General features: G+C 40.3%; 1 protein-coding gene across 1 annotated transcript; it reads right to left on the bottom strand.

The window, feature by feature from the left end:
- Positions 1–456: 456 nt before the first annotated feature.
- YARS2 (tyrosyl-tRNA synthetase 2) lies at positions 457–9,229 on the bottom strand. The gene is made up of 5 exons (XM_061205367.1): positions 8,448–9,229; positions 7,428–7,595; positions 1,869–2,024; positions 1,388–1,558; positions 457–779 (listed from the first exon to the last, which is right to left on the bottom strand). Exons 1-5 carry the CDS (start codon positions 9,227–9,229, stop codon positions 620–622), a joined length of 1,437 nt encoding a protein of 478 aa, XP_061061350.1. The 3' UTR covers positions 457–619.
- Between the last annotated feature and the right edge of the window lie 10,818 nt (positions 9,230–20,047).

Below are 20,047 nucleotides of genomic sequence, written 5' to 3'. Positions count from 1 at the left end.
TCGCTACCTTTTTTTACTGAATTTAAAAAAACAAGGCTATGAGTAAATTTAATTTTATGGAAACAGAGTCAAGGGACTGGAAAACTGAATTAGAAACTTTCTGAAAAGTCAAGTACTGACTTTTCTTTTCCTTGAAAAGAAACTATTTCTACTGTAATTTCTAATGCCAGCTATGGCTTCCTCTAACTTTTCTCCCTTTTTATGGAGAGCTGTATTTGCTTCCTAAACAACAAAAAACCTCTAATGAGATACACACCTGATATAAAAGTATCCACAATTACTTATACTACCTCTTTTTCATTGTTCCTCCTCATCTTCAAAACAGCAAGGACAGGATAGGAAAGACAGCATTTAGTTTTTCATGAAGCATAATTATTAAAAGAGATTAACCCTAGAAATCATGCTTTTCTGTGGTAGTCCTTAATGTTTAAGGATCAGGAAATAAAATATCCCACTATTACACAAACTTAACCAACCTATATAAATAATGAAATTACTCACACTGTGAGGCCTAGAGTACACTGCATTCTTTGTCTTTGAGTTGCATAAGTGAAGGTATAAATTCGTACATCTTGAGAATGAATGATGGATAAGTTTGAACCACTGGAAGGAGTTTTCATCATAGCTGAAGCCATTTTATAATGTAGAAGTTCCTTTTTCCTATTTTAAGTAACGAAAGTCCATTCTTAAGAATATGTTGTCCAACAACTAAAACACTCTCAGGATTTGTTACTTGTCTGTGATTTATACTGACTCCACCTTCTGTTATCATCCGATACCTGAAAAATAAAAATGTTCAGTAACTAGATAAACCTAATCACTGTTGACCGCTCCCAATAATACAGATACCTCATTATTTCATTTAAATTTCAAAGGCTCTCCTACTGAAACCATTTAGCACTGAATTGTTATCTTCATGTTTATTAGATTCTGCCTCCCCTTTAATGTTCTAAAGGAGAAATTCAACTAATATTTTAAATAGATTGGGCAACCCCACTACTCCCCAGAATAAAGAGGATACAGACTGAATGAGAGAGGGGTGTGTGAATCTGTTTACTTAGGGCCTCTGTTCTGGTGATCTCAAATTGTGACCATCCCTAAGCTGACTGATCCCAGTGTATTTATACAATAGTGGTCATTTAAACGTAAGCCTTTTCCAATGCTGGAGAAAAAACTGACCAGGTTAGACTTAATAAGAGAGAGTATAGTAATACTAGATTTTAAAGAAAATTTAAGGTATTTTCAGCAGTAAGTACTCAATTTTCACTTTATTCTCAGACTAACTTAACTTCTACAAGGAATGAGATGCCATTATCAGGAAAAACACCACCTCTAGAAACACAGGTTGTGAATTATAACTGTGAACGTAAAAGTTAAATAATCTTACCCTCGGGGACCACCTGGAATGGCATTTGCTTTGCGGCACGTATCTAGGACACTTGTTCCAGGGTCAAGAACTAATTCAGAAAATGAAGCTTCTTTAAACAATTCTTTTAACTCTTGATCAGACATGACCTCCAGTGCCTCTATGCTGCTATGATAAAGGGCTTGTGTACACCTGAAAAACACATTTTGAGAGCCACATCATGTTGAGTGCTTACTTAGACACGTGTTCTAACACCCAAAAACCAATTATGAAGTACCCATTATGTTCCAGATGGAAAGTTTTTCAAACAGCAACACTGATCTTGTATAATTTATAAGCTTAATTCAGGATAATCTTTCTTTCTAGTAAATGGAGGCTAGTACTTTAAAGCAGTTAACACTGACAGTCCTTGTTAGTGGTAAAAGATGACTCTAAAACATTGGCTCCAAGTGTTCTCCAGTCTCTGAACTAATTAATCAAGTTCACGATTCTAAGAGGCCACCTTTTAGCAGAGTCCAGCCCTTCTTGTCCGTGAACAAGCTTTGTTACTTCTGTAGCAAGTCGTTTCTGAGGAGCCCGCTTTTCTGGCTCTTTGACATGCAGCTGCATTATGTGGTCAATCTCTGGAAGGGGTAGAAAAGTGAAGAGCTTCAGGTACCTTTGGGACCAAAAAAAAAACCCCGTTAGATTTATATAACATACCTAATTTTTATCTCCAGCTCCCTTATCCTTTAAAGAACATCCTGCTTACTTTAGAATTTATTTTTAATTATGAAATATAACATACAGAAATGTACCGAAAATGACAATAATACACACACCACCCTGACTGAAGATGTTACTATTTTGCCATCTTTGTTTCAAATCCTTCCTTTTTAAAAAAGTCATAAAATAGTATAGATATAGATGAGGGCCCCATCCACCTCATATATATTCTCCTTCTTGCCCCAGAGACAGCCACTAATCTAAATTTGTGGGCATCCTTCCCAAGCATGTTTTTATATTTTTGTTTTCTGTGTATGTACCCATAAATAAAAACTGTAATTTAAAAACTGACAAATATTTTATATGTATCATCTTTTAAAATCTTATCTTTGGTGAAAAGCATAGAGAAATACACAAACAACAGACATATAGTTTAATGAATCATAAAGCAAACAGCTGTGTAACTGTCACCTGTCTAGGTATACAACACTGCTCCTACCCAAATCCCCTCACCCCTCCAAGGTAACCACTCTTCCGACTTTTCATGGTAATTACTTCCTTGTTTTTCTTTATATTTTTACCATCTCAATATGCCTCCCTAAACAGCATCACTTAGTTTTGCCTCTTTTTAGGCTTTATATAAACAGAATCATACAGAATATATTTTTTTTGGTTACTTTGGTACATCATTATGTTGGTGATTCACCCATGTTGCTGTGTGTACAGCTGCTGAGTACACATTCCATGTTATGAATGCTTTGTAATGTATTTATTCTAGTGTGGATATTTGTGTTGTTCCTACTCTTGGACAGTGGTTGATGGTGCTGCCATGACTATTCCCATGTATTTCTCTTGGTGCACATGTGCACTCATCCGTTAGGGATGTGCCCAGGGCGAGGGACTGCTGATCACAAGTCATGAGTATTTGACCTGAGTAGGCACAGCCATGTATTTTTCCAAGTGGTTCTATACCTGTAATGTAAGTGCTTGACATTAAGCTTTTGATTGCTTAATGCCAAGGTATCCATTTCAAAGACATCGATCTCGAATAAGCACACTGCCACATGTATGACACGGCTAGTACCAAAGCAACCAGATTAGGAACCAGGCTGCCCCCACTCATGAAAGTCCCCTTTCAGAAAGCCCTGGGTAACCGAGATAACTGACTGCTTGAGTGACCCCTCTTCACCTTTCCCACTCCCTAATTCTCACTCTACGTTTTAAATTAGCCAGTGAAGAGTGAACCTGCAAAATCCTAGGCACCCCAATAAAGGCAGAGCTCCGGGTCCATGCTCCCTCCTTCCCTATCCTTGACTCACTGTGTAGCCCCTGTAGTGCCATGTGCCCTTCAGAAACTGTAAGTAACAAATCTTTTTTTAAAGTTCCCTGATGATTATTGCTGAGATGTCTCTTACAATCATAAGGACCACAGCGCTGGTCCAGCCACAAGGTTGACTCTGGCCCAGGAAATGTCTGTGAGGGCTCCTACAAGTAGTATGGGCCGAGGTGAGCACCCCCAGGCATTTCTAGTTTATGGTATCACTACCAACAGGCTGAGGCCCACACAACAACTGGCAATGGCATAGTTGGCAGGACTGCATGATTGCCCTTTAGCTTTGACTAGTTTACTAACTGGCTAACCCAGGTGGGCAACACCATTTGGGGGGACAGCAATGCATGCTGGAGGTCTATCATTCTATTATGTCTTTTGCATATTGCCTCTGCTGTGCTGCCGGCGGTATCCATCCCAAAACGTCACTGCTGCCATAATTCAATGATCTCCGCAGAGCAGTGTGATCAGTGATCAAGGCCATATGGTCTAATGAGATGATCAGACCACAAATTATACAGACCTTGATTGAGTACTAATGTACATGAAGGTCCTCCACATCTCAAGGCCAAGGAAAGCTAATGAGGGTAGAATGGACCCCAAGGCTATTATCACTGCCCAAGCTGAGGCTCTGAGCTAAAGGCAAGAGGAAAGGATAATTCCCATAGGTAAGGAGGAGGGAGACCTCCCCCTGGGACTGGTGGGTCATAATGGGATTACACTTCCTAACCTGGATGAATGGAACAGCCTTGCAACAGGAAACTATTGGCAGACCAAAAGGGGAAATACAGCCGAGGCTTGCTGTCTGTCTTTGTCCCCCAAACTCGATGGGGTATCGTGGGTCCAGTACCTGGTGTGATGTTGCTAAACAATGGACAAATATAAATGTCCTGAACATCTTGTGCCAATGCCTCGTAAGACCCCTGAGGAGGTACACCAGCTCCTTGATAATACAGAACCCCTGTGGATGCTTCCTGGGTGTTGCTTAGTGTCGCTGAGTACCAACATTCCAAGGCTCACAGTGAATGGAAAACATGAGATTAGGCCTGTCTCTTTCTGTGCAAAAGTGCCATGGTCCAATGGGTTTATCACTTCTATGGCCAGACTCACTCAAGTGACCCCCTCTTCATTCTAAGCCTGAAGAAGTCCCATTTGACCCTGAGTCCAGAGAATTCTTTTTACAAAGTGCTCCCTCTAATCACGGGGTAGTGCTCCTACATTTTACTGGGACTGTCAAAACCATTCAAAAGGCACTGGAGAGCACTGACAGTGTTCCTATACATGGAAGAAATCACTCATCATTAAACCACCACTGTACTCAGATATAACAGGTACCAGGCCTTTTCATGTTCTGGAGGCAACGCCCTCACCGCTCACTAATTCTGTGCCACAGTCACAATCATATGCAAGTCTGCCACCTTCCACTGGGGCGAGGCACAGCAATGTGTTTTGGAAGCTGCCCAGAAGGCAGTCCAACGAGCCCTACCTTTAGTCCCACCTGGTTCCACATTCTAAGTCAGTGCTTGACCATATCTGACTATGCCTCCTCGGAGTCTCTGGACCAAACATAAGTCTACCTGATTTCCTATGGGGTTTTGGATTAAGTGCCTAACCCCAAAGGATTCTACTGGGTTCTTTTAGAAACTGAGGCCCTAACTGGCCCCCAATCAATACTACTCCCTAACGCCCTGGGTTAGAGATGCCTCTGGCAGGAGCTTAACACCACAATTGATACCTCCTTGGTAAAATGAAAATGGTACCTTCAGGAGAGGGCTAACCTTGATGTCAAAGCCTTTAAAAATTACAGGAGGGGGCTTCCCTGGTGGCGCAGTGGTTAAGAATCCACCTGCCAATGCAGGGGTCACAGGTTTGAGCCCTGGTCCGGGAAGATCCCACATGCCAGGGAGCAGCTAAGCCTGTGCACCACAACTACTGAGACTGCGCTCTAGAGCCCGGGAGCCATAACTACTGAGACCACGTGCCACAACTACTGAAGCCCATGTGCCTAGAGCCCATGCTCCACAACAAGAGAAGCCACCACAATGAGAAGCCCGTGCACCGCAACGAAGAGTATCCCCCACTCGCTGCAACTAGAGAAAGCCCATGCACAGCAACAAAGACCCAACACAGCCAAAAATAAATAAATAAATAAAAAAGTAGGGAAAACTATATTATGATTCAGAGTTATAATTATATATCTGAAAAATTTTTAAAAAAATTACAGGAGGGTGTAGCTTCCCTCATGATCAGCTCCTTCCTCTTCCTCTGGCTGCTTGGGGAGCCCCTTGGGACCAACTGTCTGAGATGGACAGGGAATCCATATTCTTCACCAATGGCAGCACCACCATGTATGCACTGCAGCTTGCTGGAGGGCTGTAGCATTCCCCTGGTCTCAGGCACCTCTCTAATTGAAGAAGGCAGTCCCGGCTCAGACCAATTGGCAGAACTTGTAGCTGTTCACTTAGCCCTTAGGGAGCCATAAAGAGGCCTTTGGCAGATCCATATTTTCACAGACTCCTGGGCTATTGCTAATGGCCTCGCGGTTTCGTCTGGCCAATGGCTAAGGGACAGTTTTCTCATATAAGACAAGCCCACTTGGCCCAGACATGGAAGGAGTCCCCAATTCCTATCATTATTACTTATGTTTCCGCTCAGACTACCTGCTCTATGCTGGAAGCCATTTTCAACAGTACTGCAGACTCCCTCACTAAGCCACCACACTGCCCAGCACAGACCCTTCCTACCAGCTTGAAAAATGGGCCCACACAACCTTGGGTCACCAAGGAATTAATGCCTTAACAGCTTGGGCTTAATTGAGGGGACTTCCCATCTCCTCAGCAGCAGCCAAAGTTGTGATAGATGACTGTATTCTCTGCTCCCAAACCAAACAATGGAGGATATCCAGATGGGGACATATTCCCTGGGGAGACCAACCATGCTCCCACTGGCAGGTTGATTTCACTGGCCACTGCCCCCTTCTCCTGGGGCCTCCAGATATGCCTTCACAGTCATTAATACTTACATGGGACTCCTTTGGGCAACTCCCAAATCTCTTTCCTCACTAAATTTATTCTCGTTTCCTTTGGATCGCCAGACATTACTGACTCTGACCCACTTTACCTCTCCAGAGATTAAACAAAGGGCTCTCCAACGTAATATTCTTAGGAATTTCCATCTAGGCTATAGCCCCAGGCAGCTGGCCTCACTGAGCATCATTAGCCTCCTTAAAGAGACACTCCTGAAATTAGTTTCAGGCAAGTGGTCCCCCAAATGGACTGAACTCTTGCTCCAGGCCCTCATCTTGTTTAATTCTCGCCTCCTGGGTCTTCCTACCCTATATACCAACTGTTATGCACACACCCAAATCCCACTTTTGGTCACCTCTGGCAATCCTCAAGCGTTTACCCTCCAAGAGAACTCTCCATTCATGTAGAGTTCTTTATTTTTGCTCAATAGTGGTTTTTAATGTTCTGCAGGCAAGTATTATACATTTAAAAATTTTTAAGAATTATTCCTAAGTTATTTTGATGATAGTTATGTCAAATGATATTTTTTTGAAAAATTCACTTTTTCTTTGTTGCAGGTGTATTTCTCATTAATTTACATTCTTCTAAGAGTTTAAGATATTGTGAATTAATGAGAAAATCACTTTAAAAAAGGACCCTCAAAAGGATCTTCTTTTATGTTAAAGAAAAGGAACTTTAGAGACAAAGGTGAAATAAAAGTCAAGTTTAAGATGAAAGGAGTAAAAAATTAGAATATGCAAGCAATAATGTTCTAAGAACCTGCTAGATGTAGATCACAAACTTGGCTCTAAGTTTTCTAGCACCCACAGTGGTTTTCTGCTTTAACCAACAAAAAGTGTTTAACTACAATGTTCTGTGATGTACTAGCCTTAAATAGAATCTACGTTAAAACAAACAAAAAAACCAAAAAACTATGAAGGGTACAGAGAAATTCAATGGCTAAAATTTATCATGAGCTTTAATGAACTTAATTTTTCTCAGCACACAATTAAGAACTCACCTTTCTACCAAATCATCTTGCTGCCTGACAAAAAATTGATACAATTCAAAAGGAGATGTCTTATCTCTGTTTAGCCACACAGCATTGCCAGCAGACTTTCCCAGTTTCGCTCCAGTTGTACTTGTAATTAGAGGAACAGAGATTCCAAATACATCTTCTCCAGTCAACCTATGCATAAAGAAGAACTTTATTATGTGCTTTAAGCTCAAGTGGTGGTAGGTTCTGCTAATCTTTCTCAGATTTCAGTCAGGTTTCTTGCTCTAAGAAAACTTCCTTGACCTCATAAACCTGGATTCTTGTCCATCTTACTGCTTTCACAGCACTCTATTTTGACATTTGTCATTCTGAACTGCAATTGAACCAGTGACTCTGGGCAAGCCAAGTGGAAGTGCTGCATAACTGGGGCCTAGACATTTTTAAAGGTTGGGTAGGAAGAGGAGAGAAAACTGGGTAAAGAGGAGTCAGGTAGAGACACTAAAAGAGGTGTCTTAAAGGGATTTTAAAAATCAGTAGCACATGAGCTAGTCCTGTAGTTCAACTCCCTCAAGAAAGTGCCATTGAAATGTACATTATTCGCCAAATATTGGGCGCTGAAAAAAATTTTTTTGAGATGCCAACCAATGACTAACACTTAGCTTCACGGAAGGTGCAGAGCAAAGCAGAGACTACTCAAGGAGGCCCAGTCACGTTCAGGTTATAAATGAAGACAAGCAGTCTTTCAAATCAGAAACACAGAAAAAGCTTCTTAAAAGCAGCAAACACATACAATCCGAATCCTGACTAGGAGGGTCTATTTCCTGCAGAGCTCTATAATATGTCCCATACCTAATACCATTAATTCAGCCCTTTAGTTCTCATTAGCCAGTGATATTAAATTAATCCCATTACGGACCCTTAATGGAGATAGAACCAACAAGGGCAGGAACGAAGGGCGTCATTCCACAATCCTAACAATGCAACACAGGCTATTCGTGTGTAAATTATTTGGCCTAGGATTTCTCCAGGTCTAAAGGCGCTTACTTGCGGATGAACTCGTATCCGGACATGATATTGCCCAGCTGATCAGATCCACCCAGCTGGACCCGGCATCTATAATGCTGGAACAGGTAGTAGAAATCATAGGCCTGGAGCACCTGGTATAGAAACTCTGCCAAACTCATGCCTTCGGGGCTCTTGAGCCGAGACTGCACGCTCAGCCGGCTTAGCAGCGTGCCCATGCGGAAATGGCCGCCCACTGCCGCTAGGAAGTCCACCAGGTCCTGCTTCTGGTACCACGCCGAGTTGTCCAGCACGGTGAAGTTGCCCCAGGTCCGCCCATTAGCGAAGAGCTGCTGGTGATTAGCCGCCAGGGCTTTGAGCCCTTGGCGCAGGGCGCGCGCGTTGCTTTGCACGCGCTCTGCTTCCAGCGCCTCCCGCTCCTTGGTACGGCCGCTTGGGTCTCCCAGGCGCGCCGTGGCGCCTCCCACCAGGGCGATCACGTTGTGGCCCGCTCGCTGGAAGTGAAACAGGCCCAACAGCGCCAGCAGATGCCCCACATGAAGCGAGTCGGCCGTGGGGTCGAAGCCGCAGTAGATGGTCTGGGGAAAATTGCCCGCCGTGCCACGGTCGAAGAGCTCTGGGAGCTCTGTCTTCGTACCCCTCTCAGGGAAGAACTCCTTGAACAGACCCCGAGCCTTCTGCATCGCCAGCAACCCCTGAGCGCCCGAGTGGGCCTCACGCAGCCCCAGGGGTAAGACTCCTGACAGGCCTGGGGTACCAAGCCCCTGGCCACGGGAAAAGCACCGCAAGATGGGCGCCGCCATCTTAGCGGCGGCACGAAGGGAATGCTGGGATCTTAGAGGCCCACCACACCCCTCAGTGCCCGCCTCCTACAATTCCTACAGAATTTACTTGTGTTTTTTTCTGCGCATGCCCAGGTAGGACGGGGAGGTTGGTTACGGAGCTCCGCAGCCTTGGAGTTCTGACTACCTGGGTGCAGTTTCCGCTTAAAGTCTGGTCACCTTAAGTACCCTAAAACTTGATTTCCTCATCCGTAACTTGGCTATGTTTATGATAATAGTTCCTATCTCAGATGGCTGTTGTGAGAATTAAGAATTAAGGCACCTGGCACATATTGAGCGTTCTAAAATATTAGCTTTTGTTTAAACTTTCACGTAAAAATAAGTTGTGTTGCGTAAGTTGTTTGAAATCTCGGTCCTATGCAAAAATTTGTTCACAGAAGTTGTGAGGGGTCAGGAATTGGTTTAACCTCATGGAGAGATACGGGGTTGGCGTCGAGACGCAATTTCGTAATACTGATTTTCAAATGGATGAGAACACCTCAGCCCCCAGTATTCATTAGCCTCTCCAGGAGGTGGCAGTCTTGTCCAAGCTATAACGAGATAAAATTCAATAAATGCAGAAAGCCCCGTTTTATTAATTTCAGTTACAGGTAACCAAGTGGGACACAGCTTTGGCACAAGTGGATTCAAATTAGTAATCACATTGGCACAGCAATAGCCAGGTGCTAACAGTCCTCCAAGCACTAGGGATGGGGGTCTGTCTGGCAGCTGGCTGGCAGGGATCCAACTCCAAAACTCCATTTTAAAGTCTCATTTCTGGGATCACTTGCAATGCCAGCTGTCTTAGATAGAGTTTCCTGGGAAAGAGACTCGAGTGGGAGATTTGTGTGCAGAATTATTGGGGTGTGCCCTTGGAAACGACATCTGTACTGAAGTGATGGAAGCAGGGTTGGGCAGAGGGAGGAGTTGCTCTATGAACACTTTTGCATTAGAGGTTTCAGGCAACCCCATAGGGGGCTCTGGAGCTGGGATTTCCTTTCAGAGTCATCCTGATTAGAGGCAAGGGGGCATGCCTTTGTACCCTGTTATTGACCTGTCCTTAAATGTGGAATGCCCCGCTGTGAGTCATCAGCAACCAGTACTCTCAGCGGCTGGGAGATTAAGTGCCTTGGTCCTGAAGCAGGCATCTGGGCCATGCTCCAAACCGTTCCCTAAAGGATCTTTTCCATTTCTTAACATTATAAAGTGACTTAATAGAATGAAATATTATTTTAAAAAATTAGTTTCTTTGTATATGTGATTATCAATGAAGTGAGTTTCTCATTGCCAAACAGTAACTTCAGTAGGAATTTTAGATACTTATTCATCAGGCTATGTATTTGTATCCCAAATCCCATAATTTTTTTTCCCCAAAGCACATAAACTGAATGATTTAATTTAATATCAGCAAGAGCCAAACTGAATCTTGATAATGAAAATGAAGACACAGCAGTATTTTCCTCCAGAAAATGAACATTTGAAGGAAGAACCATTTCTTTAAAAAAACTTTATTTGTAAAAGACAGCCTGTTGCAACAAGGTTTTGTATTTATATTTTCATTCTGTCAATTAAAGTGATATTTTAAACTGCATTGAATGTAATTCGTTGAATGTCTATCATTATCTTCCTGCCTCAGTTTAAAAGATACTAGATTAAAAAATATTTACAGTTCCTTCTGGTCCTGAAGGAAATAAGCAGGGCATGTTCTAACTGTCATGTTGCTATTCAAAATATCTTAAAATTTGCCATCATAACCAGTTTAGCTGCAGTCTTGTTTCACACCACTTTGATCAGGGACATATTTCAGTATGTGTAGCAGGAAATTCTCCTGCGCACACAGCAGATGGTGCTTCCTTTTTAGTACCTAACACACAGGAAGATTTGAACATTTTCAAAGGAGTATCTTTCATTCTTGAGGTTTCTGGTTAATATGACAAGTAACTATCTGTGACTTTTACAGGTATGTTAGTAATTTTATACCAGAAACTATGACTTCATATTGTGGTTTAGTTACTTAGTCACTTCAGGAGATCATACTTCTTATACAACTATACCTGTTTCATCCTTACTTGATTGCCTGTGCTTAATGGAGAAGAACTTTTGTGTACAATGAAAAACAGAAAAATTTTATCTGACATTAGAATTTATTATAAGGTCTTTATAGATTTGAGTTCTGCTTGGTGTCTTCTTAAATTTAGTTGTATTTCATGAACCAGTAGTGAACTCTGGTACAGAAGGTAGTATCAGAACAGGTGCTATGAGAGACTTGACAGTGGCTCAATAACAGCAAGTTATTTCCTTTTTATAATTTGTCTTGGTGTAATAGGAAGAGTGCAGCTTTGTCTAAAAAATGGAAGCAATTGAAGAAGGTGGGACTTTTAAGTCTTTGGAATTATATACATGGCTGAAATTTTATGACGCTGGAACTTGATTTGAGCCTGGAGTAAATAAAGGGGCACAAGTTGATTCTTGCTGTTTTTTTTGGCTTCCAAAGTGAATGAACAATGTTAAAAAGTATTTCAGAAAATATGGTTTATCTCAACTGTGATAACTTGAGGTTAGCTAACCTTGAATTAGGGGGACATGTATTTCATAATTACTCTTTCCTGAAACAAGATGCCATATGAATATTCATTTTGAAGGGATCTATGTTTTATATGGTTTGATTTTCAAAACGTAAACAATTATAAATATAATAGCATTTAAAAAGCATAAAAAGAGTAAAGATTAATAGTGTTTTAACTGGCCTCTCTCAAGTTATGCCCTACAGTTTAAAGTTAGGCACTCCTACTTAATTCCGAAGTGTTTATCTGTAACATGGTACATATTCAGACTATAGCAGAGATCTGCCTGGGGCTGAAATATGAGCTTATCTAAAGGTCATAGCAAAATGACAGCAGAAAGGAGGATGAGGAATTCTGATCATTATAATTACTATAAAATATTGTTCTTACTTGTGTTTCCTTTTTTCTCCTGGAGACTGCAAGTATAGGTTTGTTCTGGAACATAAGTGGTGACATAGGATGCAGAAAGAAGTGGCTAGGAATAAGGAATAGAAATTGTAAGGTATTTAGTGATGGCCTTCCTTCCAGATAAAGTATTTCCACGATATTTCTATTTCCTACTACTTGAGAAAAGAAAAAAATAATTTCTAAAGACTGGTTTTGAGCCTTTGTATAGTAATTAATAAGACAGTCTGCCTCATAATTTCATCTTCTTTCATGGCTTCACTGTTGCCAATATTCTTGAAACACCATAAATCCTAAAGAATCCTCCCACCCTGTCCACCCTTACCTGCAAGCCAACCCTTCCCATTTCATTCCAAACAAATTCCTTCTAGGAAGTTTCCTTTGCATTAGGTGGGATGTTTTCACTATCCAAGTTTTCATGTCCCTAAAATATATTAAAATGTGAAATCAATAATGCTCACCCTCCTCACAAGAAAGTCCATTAAATTTGATTAAAAGTATAAATTTATGCAGATCAAGTACCTTAAAACCTAGTCTACATCCTTTTATTGAAGTGGCTCTGATGCATTTTGAGTTGGTGGTCATCTTAACATCCAAACATTTTTCAGAAGACATTAGTTCTTTGAAGCTGTTGGTTGCAGGAGCATATTAGACCAAAAAAACCCCCCAAAAACCTGTTACTAAATGTGAATTTTCTTTCTGTACTGGAGTTTAAAGGACACAAACAGGTGTTCATTCTTTGTTATGCTACTTTTGTAGTCAGTGGAATAACCTATAGGGTTCACAGTTGCTTTAAGTATATGTACCTGATCCCATACCGATGTGGCTGGATAATATTTTGAGATATTTATTTATTTATTTATTTTTTAATCCTTCATTTTCCCCTTTCTATTCTATCCATTTAAGCTGACAGAAAGTTCCGTGTGTCAGTGCCTGGGGGAAGTCAGGGAGGAATGAAGAATAAGTCTGGAATTTTTGTGGCTTTTATTTCCAAAAGTCAAAAACCTAGAGACAGGCTAAAGTTTGAGGAAATAAGCTTGGAGAAAGTGACAGGATTCTCCTTGTTAAGGAGGGCCCTCATCCTGGGCGGGAGAGCCTGGGTTGTTGGCCCTGTTTGCAAGGGGAGCTATGGCCCTGTTTGCAAGAGGAGCTATGCCTGGCCTCAAGGAGATGGTCCTGATGTACCTCAGGCCTGGGGTTCCTGGCCTCACCAAAGATGCCTCTGCTCCATTTGAGACAGGGTAGTGCCTCAGCACTAACTGGAGGCCTCAGAGAACTGCCGTGGGCTTGACCAACAAAGATGGCTAGAGTGATCAGAATAGGTTGGAGATTATTATTTCCTGGGACTCATGAAGGATGATCAAATTTTGATGAAAACCTGGAAGGGGAAAGAAAGGAGCCCAATGATGATGGAGAAGCAATTTTCCACCATTCTAGTTGTTAAGGACTCAGAAGTTTGTTCATTCACTTAACAAATTTTTATTAAAAGTATTCAATGAATCAGGCACTGTTCTAATGGCTCAGACACATTCATGAACCAAAGAAAAATCCCAGCCCTAGTGGAGATGAAATTGCTTATGAAGTTATGTTTCGCTGAGCGGTCCTATTCTTCACCAACTTCCTTTTTCTGACCCAGGGTCCTTTTCCACCCCTAGGCCTTGGAGCAGAGAGAGGGAATGACTCCAAGGTTATTGTTCCAGGAACATGCAAGTTAGGATGGGGCTATGGGAGAGAAGCATTGTGGAGAATATGACAAGAGAAGGACACCCCTTGCGGAAGAGTGATGTAGAGTTAAAGGGATCCTGGGCCAAAGAATTCAAACTGTTCTTCCCCTTTTGATCTGCAGTTGTGTCTTCCTTCACAATTGCAGCATTGAATTTTTTCCCTAAAATAACTCTTTCCCCAACACCTTCTTTTCTGCTCTGAGTTTGGTGATAGCTGGTGCAGTCCACACCAACATTTTGTTTCACAGGATCATGCTTCAGGGGTTATTGGCAAGCCATGGGAGCTACTTATTTGTTTGACAATGTGATGGGCAAAGTGAGCTTGTCTCCTAGAAACAGAATCTTGGAGACACCAGTTTTGATTGTATTTTGAAAAGCTTAGTGCAAAAAGAAAATGTCTTCAGGCAAGATAATTTTGGAATTTTCCTATTTCTCAATTTACCTTAGTAATTTTCTGGTCTCTTTGACATAGTGTACAAATGAGGCAATCAACTCATCATTGTCTTTCCATCATGGCCAACTGAATTTATGTCTCCATGAGAGAAGAAGTAATACAATAAGCAATCAGTCTATGTTTTGTAGAGCATTTCCATTTTGATTCAATCTATTTTTGTATTTTTCTTTTTAGTGTCTTCCGTATAGGCTTTATGTGCTTCTGTGTAAGCACTATGGCCAATTATCGAATGAGAAGCAAGTCTGGAAACATCTTCTAACTATTCTATAATGAGAACAAATACCTTACATTTACTTGTCTCAAACAGAAAAGTCAAACATCACTTCTTTATCCTCAGAACAACAAGAAAACGTGGTTCTGATTTGTGGTACAAAGGACTAGGAGTCATAGAACTGGGTAGTTGTCTCAGCTCAGCCTCCACTAGCTGTACTCCTTAGATAAGCCACTTAACACTATAGGCCTTTGTGTCCTCATTTTACAGATAAAAGGGCTAGAGTAGGTTATCTCTAAAATCCCATCCAGTTCTAAAATTCTGAGATGCCTGTTTCCTATTAGATTAGTCAAAGTTCTCATTTATTGTTTCTTAACTTTATCTTCATCGTTTAAGCTGCCATGCTAGAGAGGATGTCAAAAGTGTGTTCATCTATCTCCTCCCCTATTGATTTACTTAAGTAGTAGAAGCAAATTTAAGTCAATGTCTACATGGCTGTAATTAGAGTCAAATTGTTTTATGATAACATTTGAAAAATGAAGATTTAGAAAGTGACAATTAACCAATGAAACATGGATCATATTTGCAGAAATGTTTAGTTTTAGTCCGCAGTGATCTCATTCAGAGCTGTCCATGGGTGAGAAACCAAACTGGAAGGGTCTCACTAACAGAGAAGACAAATGATAATGACTCCTCTATATGCTCAGAGCTATTTTTTCTGAAACCAGAGGAAATCTTAGGTACCCATGCCCCTCTTCATTATGCATTTTATGAAACTTTTCTCCAAGCATGGAGTTTAAGGAAGATTTAAGGTAGCGGGAGTCAGGGACACTTTTGTTGGTGTCAGATTGTGACCAAATACATACACTAATTGAGACACCTTCCCTATGAACTCCTAATATTATTTTATACTGCACACTTGAGAATGCATCCTGTAAGTAGGTGACCATAAGCCCTGGTTTAGAGGCCACTTGTCTCAGCCTAATTCTTTCTCTTTCTCTCTCTTTCTTATTGAAGTACAATTGACCTACAACACTGTGTTAGTTCCTGGTGCACAACATAGTGATTTGATATGTCTATACATTTCAAAATTATCACTACAATAAGTCTAGTTACCATCTGTCACCATACAAAGTTATTACAACATTATTGACTATATTCCTCACACTGTACATTTCATCCCTGTGACTCATTTATTTTGTAACTGGAATTTTGCACCTCTTAATTTCCCTCACCTATTTCACTCATCCCCCACTCCCCTCTCCTCTGCCAACTACTTGTTTGTTTTCTGTATGTGAGTCTGTTTCTGTTTGTTATATTTGTTCCCTTGTTTTTTAGATTCCACATAAAAGTGAAATCATATGGTATTTGTCTTTGTCTGATTTATTTCACTTAGCATAATACCTTCTAGGTTCATCCATGTTGTTGCAAATGGCAAGATTTTATTCTTTTTTAAGATTCCATCATACACACACACACACACACACACACACACATTCCACAGTTTCTTTATCCATTCATCTATCAATGTGTACTTAGGTTGCTTCCAAATGTTGGCTATTGTAAATAGTGCTGCAATGAACATAGGGGTGGGTATATCTTTTTGAATTACTGTTTTCCTTTTATTCGGAAAAATACCCAGGAGTGGAATTCTTGGATCATATGATAGTACAATTTTTAATTTTTTCAGGAACTTCCATGCTGTTTTCCGTAGTGGTTGCACCAACTTACATTCCCACCAACAGTGTACAAGTGTTCCTTTTTCTCCACATCCTCACCAACACTTGTTATTTCTTGTCTTTTGGATAATAGCCATTCTGACAGATGTGAGGTGATATCTCACTGTGGTTTTGTTTTGCATTTCCCTGATGATTAGTGATGTTGAGCATCTTTTCATGTGTTTACTGGCCATCTGTATGTTTTCTTTGAAAAAATGTCTATTCATGTCCTTTTCCCATTTAATCAAGTTTTTTTTTTAATGTTGAGTTGTATAATTTTGGATATTAACCTCTTATCAGATATATGGTTTGCAAATATCTTCTCCCATTTAGTAGGCAGCCTTTTTATTTTGTTGGTAGTTTCCTTTACTGTGCAAAAGCTTTTTAGCTTGATTTAGTCCCATTTGTTTATTTGTGCTTTTGTTTCCCTTGCCTGAGGACACATTTCCAAAAAATCATCACCAAGATCAATGTCAGGGAGCTTACAGCCTATGTTTTCTTCCAGGAGTTTTATGGTTTCAGGTTTTACATTAAGTCTTTAATCCACTTTAAGTGTGTTTTTCTGCATGGTGGGAGAGAGTAGTCAATTTGATTCTTTTGCATGTAGCTGTCCAGTTTTCCCAACCCCATTTATTGAAGAAGCTGTCTTTTCTGCATTGTATTTTCTTGCCTCCTTTGATGTAGGTTAATTGCCAGTCTAAGTGTGGGTTCATTTCTGGGCTCTCTATTCTTTTCCATTGATCTATGTGTCTGTTTTTGTGCCAGTATCATACTGTTTTGATTACTGTAGCTTTGTAGAATAGTTTGAAGTCAAGGAGCATGATACCTCCAGCTTTGTTCTTCTTTCTCTACATTGTTTTGACTATTGGGGGTCTTTTGTGTTTCCATACAAATTTCAGGATTATTTGTTCTAGTTCTGTGAAAAATGTCATTGGTATTTTGATAAGAATGTCATTGAATCTGTAGATTGCCTTGAGTAGTAGGGTCATTTTAAATATATTAATTATTCCAAATCCATGAGCACAGTCTATCTTTCCATTTCTTTGTGTCGTCTTCAATTTCTTTTCTCAATGTCTTATATGATTTATTCCTAAGTATTTTATTCTTTTCAATGCAATTATAACTGGGATTGTTTTGTAAATGAGTCTTTCTCTACTTCCTGGACCTGGATGTTTATTTCCTTTCCCAGGTTAAGTAAGTTTTCAGCTAATATTTCTTAAAGTAAGTTATCTGCCCCTTTTTCTCTTCTCCTTCTGGGACCCTTACAATGTGAATATTAGTATGCTTGATGTTGTCCCAGAGGTCTCTTAAACTGTCCTTATTTTTTTAAAAATCTTTTTTATTTTTTCTCATCACCTTGGATGAGTTCCACAACTCTGTCTTCCAGTTTGCTGATCTGTTCCTCTGTACCATCTAATCAACTATCATCTAATCTTTTTTCAAATTATTCCCTCTGTGCTGGGTCTTGAGTGTGTGAGAATTTCATGTGAGATTTTGCATGTGCCCTTTAAGAGTGGAGTCTCTGATAGCACAGGGGACTCTACTCAGTACTCTGTAATGGCCTATGTGGGAAAAGAATCTAAAAAATAAGGAAAAAGAGAGAGAGTGGATATATGTGTATGTGCAACTGATTCACTTTGCTGTACACCTGAAACTAACACAACATTGTAAATCAACTATACTCCAATAAAAATTAAAAAAAAAAAAAAGAATGGAGTCTCTGTTTTCTATAGCCCTCCAGCTCTCCTGTATGTAGCCCCCCCACTACCCTCCAGCCTTCAAAGCCAGCTTTCCCAGGGGGCTTATCCTCCTGGTGCAAAACCCCCAGGCTGGGGAGCCTGATATGGAGTCTGGACCCCTCGCACCTTAGGGAGAACGTATGCACTTGTGATTATCCTCTCGTTTGTAAGTCACTTACCCTGGGGGTGTGGGTCTTAACTATACCATGTCTCTGCCCTTCCTGCCTGTCTTGCTGTGGTTCCTTCTTTATGTGTTTAGTTGTGGAAATTTTGTTCCTGCTAGTCTTTAGGTTGTTCTCATTGATACTTGCTCTGTAAATAGTTGTAATTTTGGTGTGCCTGTGAGAGGAGGTCTTCCTACTCTGCCATCTTGGCCACCTCAGAATAATTCTTAATATGGCCCTTTTACTCTCAAAAGTGTGCTGTTTTGACAATAAATTATATGGTATTTCTATATAAAGTTTCTACCCTGGAAAACCAGTTAATCCAAATTTTTTTTTATTCATTAGGAGTTTTTAATATATTTTTTGGAGGATTCTTGGATATGAATTTATTCTCCATATTAATATGAGTTTTTAATAGTCAAAATGGTAGGGTGAATGGGCATACAGAACTGGAACATTGAGGTGAGTCCTACAATACTGAAATGGCAACATGTATAAAGAATAATGAGGGACTTCCCTGGTGGTCCAGTGACTAAGACTCTGCGCTCCCAACAGGGGGCCAGGGTTCAATCCCTAGTCAGGGAACTAGATCCCACAGGCCGCAACTAAGAGTTTGCATGCCACAAGTAAAAAAAGGTCCCACATGCCGCAAAGAAGATCCTGCACACGGCCATGAAGATCCCGCGTGCCACAACTAAGATCCGGCGTGGCCAAATAAATAAATTAAATAAATAAATAAATATTAAAGAATAATGAAATGTTTATATATTTTGGTCTTGATCATATGGAATACAGGAGGATGGGCATGAGGATTGAATCAGGTTATTATTTTAATAGTGAACTGTTGGGAGAAAATGAAATATCTAAAGATAGAGGACTGATTAATTATATTACAGCATAAACCCTACTGGTATGTTTTGTAGCCACTAAAATTATGGTTATAAAATATTAAGTAAAATCAGAAACAAAAGTATACCTATTTCGGGACTTCCCTGGAGGTCCAGTGGTTAAGACTCTGCGCTTCCTCTGCAGGGGGCATGAGGTTCGATCCTTTGTCGGGGAACTAAGATCCTGCACGCCATGCGTGGTGCAGACAAAAAAAAAAGTATACATATTTCATATTAAGGTGGGAAGGAATTCTCTAAGATTAAAAATAATGGTAGGAACATACATGAAGAGATTAAGAATTTATGTTTGTAAAAAAATACAATGATAAAAATAAAAATATAATGCATACAAGAAACATCTAACTTATTAAACATATCTCAGATATGTAAAGAGTGTTTAGTAATTAACGAGAAGAAGGCTAATACTCTAATAGGTAAATGAATAAGGAAATCACAACACACATACACACAAAGCCCTGTGGCCAATAAAAAAATTTTAGAAAATGCTCAGGCTCACCAGTTATTAAAGAACTGTAGTTTAAAGCCATATTTTCCTCATATAAAATGTTTTGGTGTTTGAAGTGACTGACTGACTTATAAGGCAGCAAGGGTTGATCTTATAAAACTAAAGATATAGAAGATTTAAAGCATATCTCTATATAAATAAGTCTGCAATACTACTCAGATGAGGGATTGGGCAGCCTTGCAAGCACAGAGTAAAAGGTCCACAAGGAGAACCTTGGTAATGCTCACTCAGCCACTGTCCAGGGAAGAGAGGGAGATGTAGCCTTCTGACTTGGAATATATCCATGGTGATGACTGGCAAGTTGATCCATAATGTAGAGTTAGATAAAAGGGGCAGGAATAATAATAATGATATACCAATAATAACAATAAACATTGAACGCTATGTGCTAGGCCTTGTGGTAAGTGC

Source organism: Eubalaena glacialis, chromosome 11 (genome assembly GCF_028564815.1).
Source record: "Eubalaena glacialis isolate mEubGla1 chromosome 11, mEubGla1.1.hap2.+ XY, whole genome shotgun sequence".
Taxonomy (NCBI): Eukaryota; Metazoa; Chordata; class Mammalia; order Artiodactyla; family Balaenidae; genus Eubalaena; species Eubalaena glacialis.
Note: the sequence above shows the minus strand (reverse complement) of the source record. Positions and strands in the feature narration are given on the sequence as shown.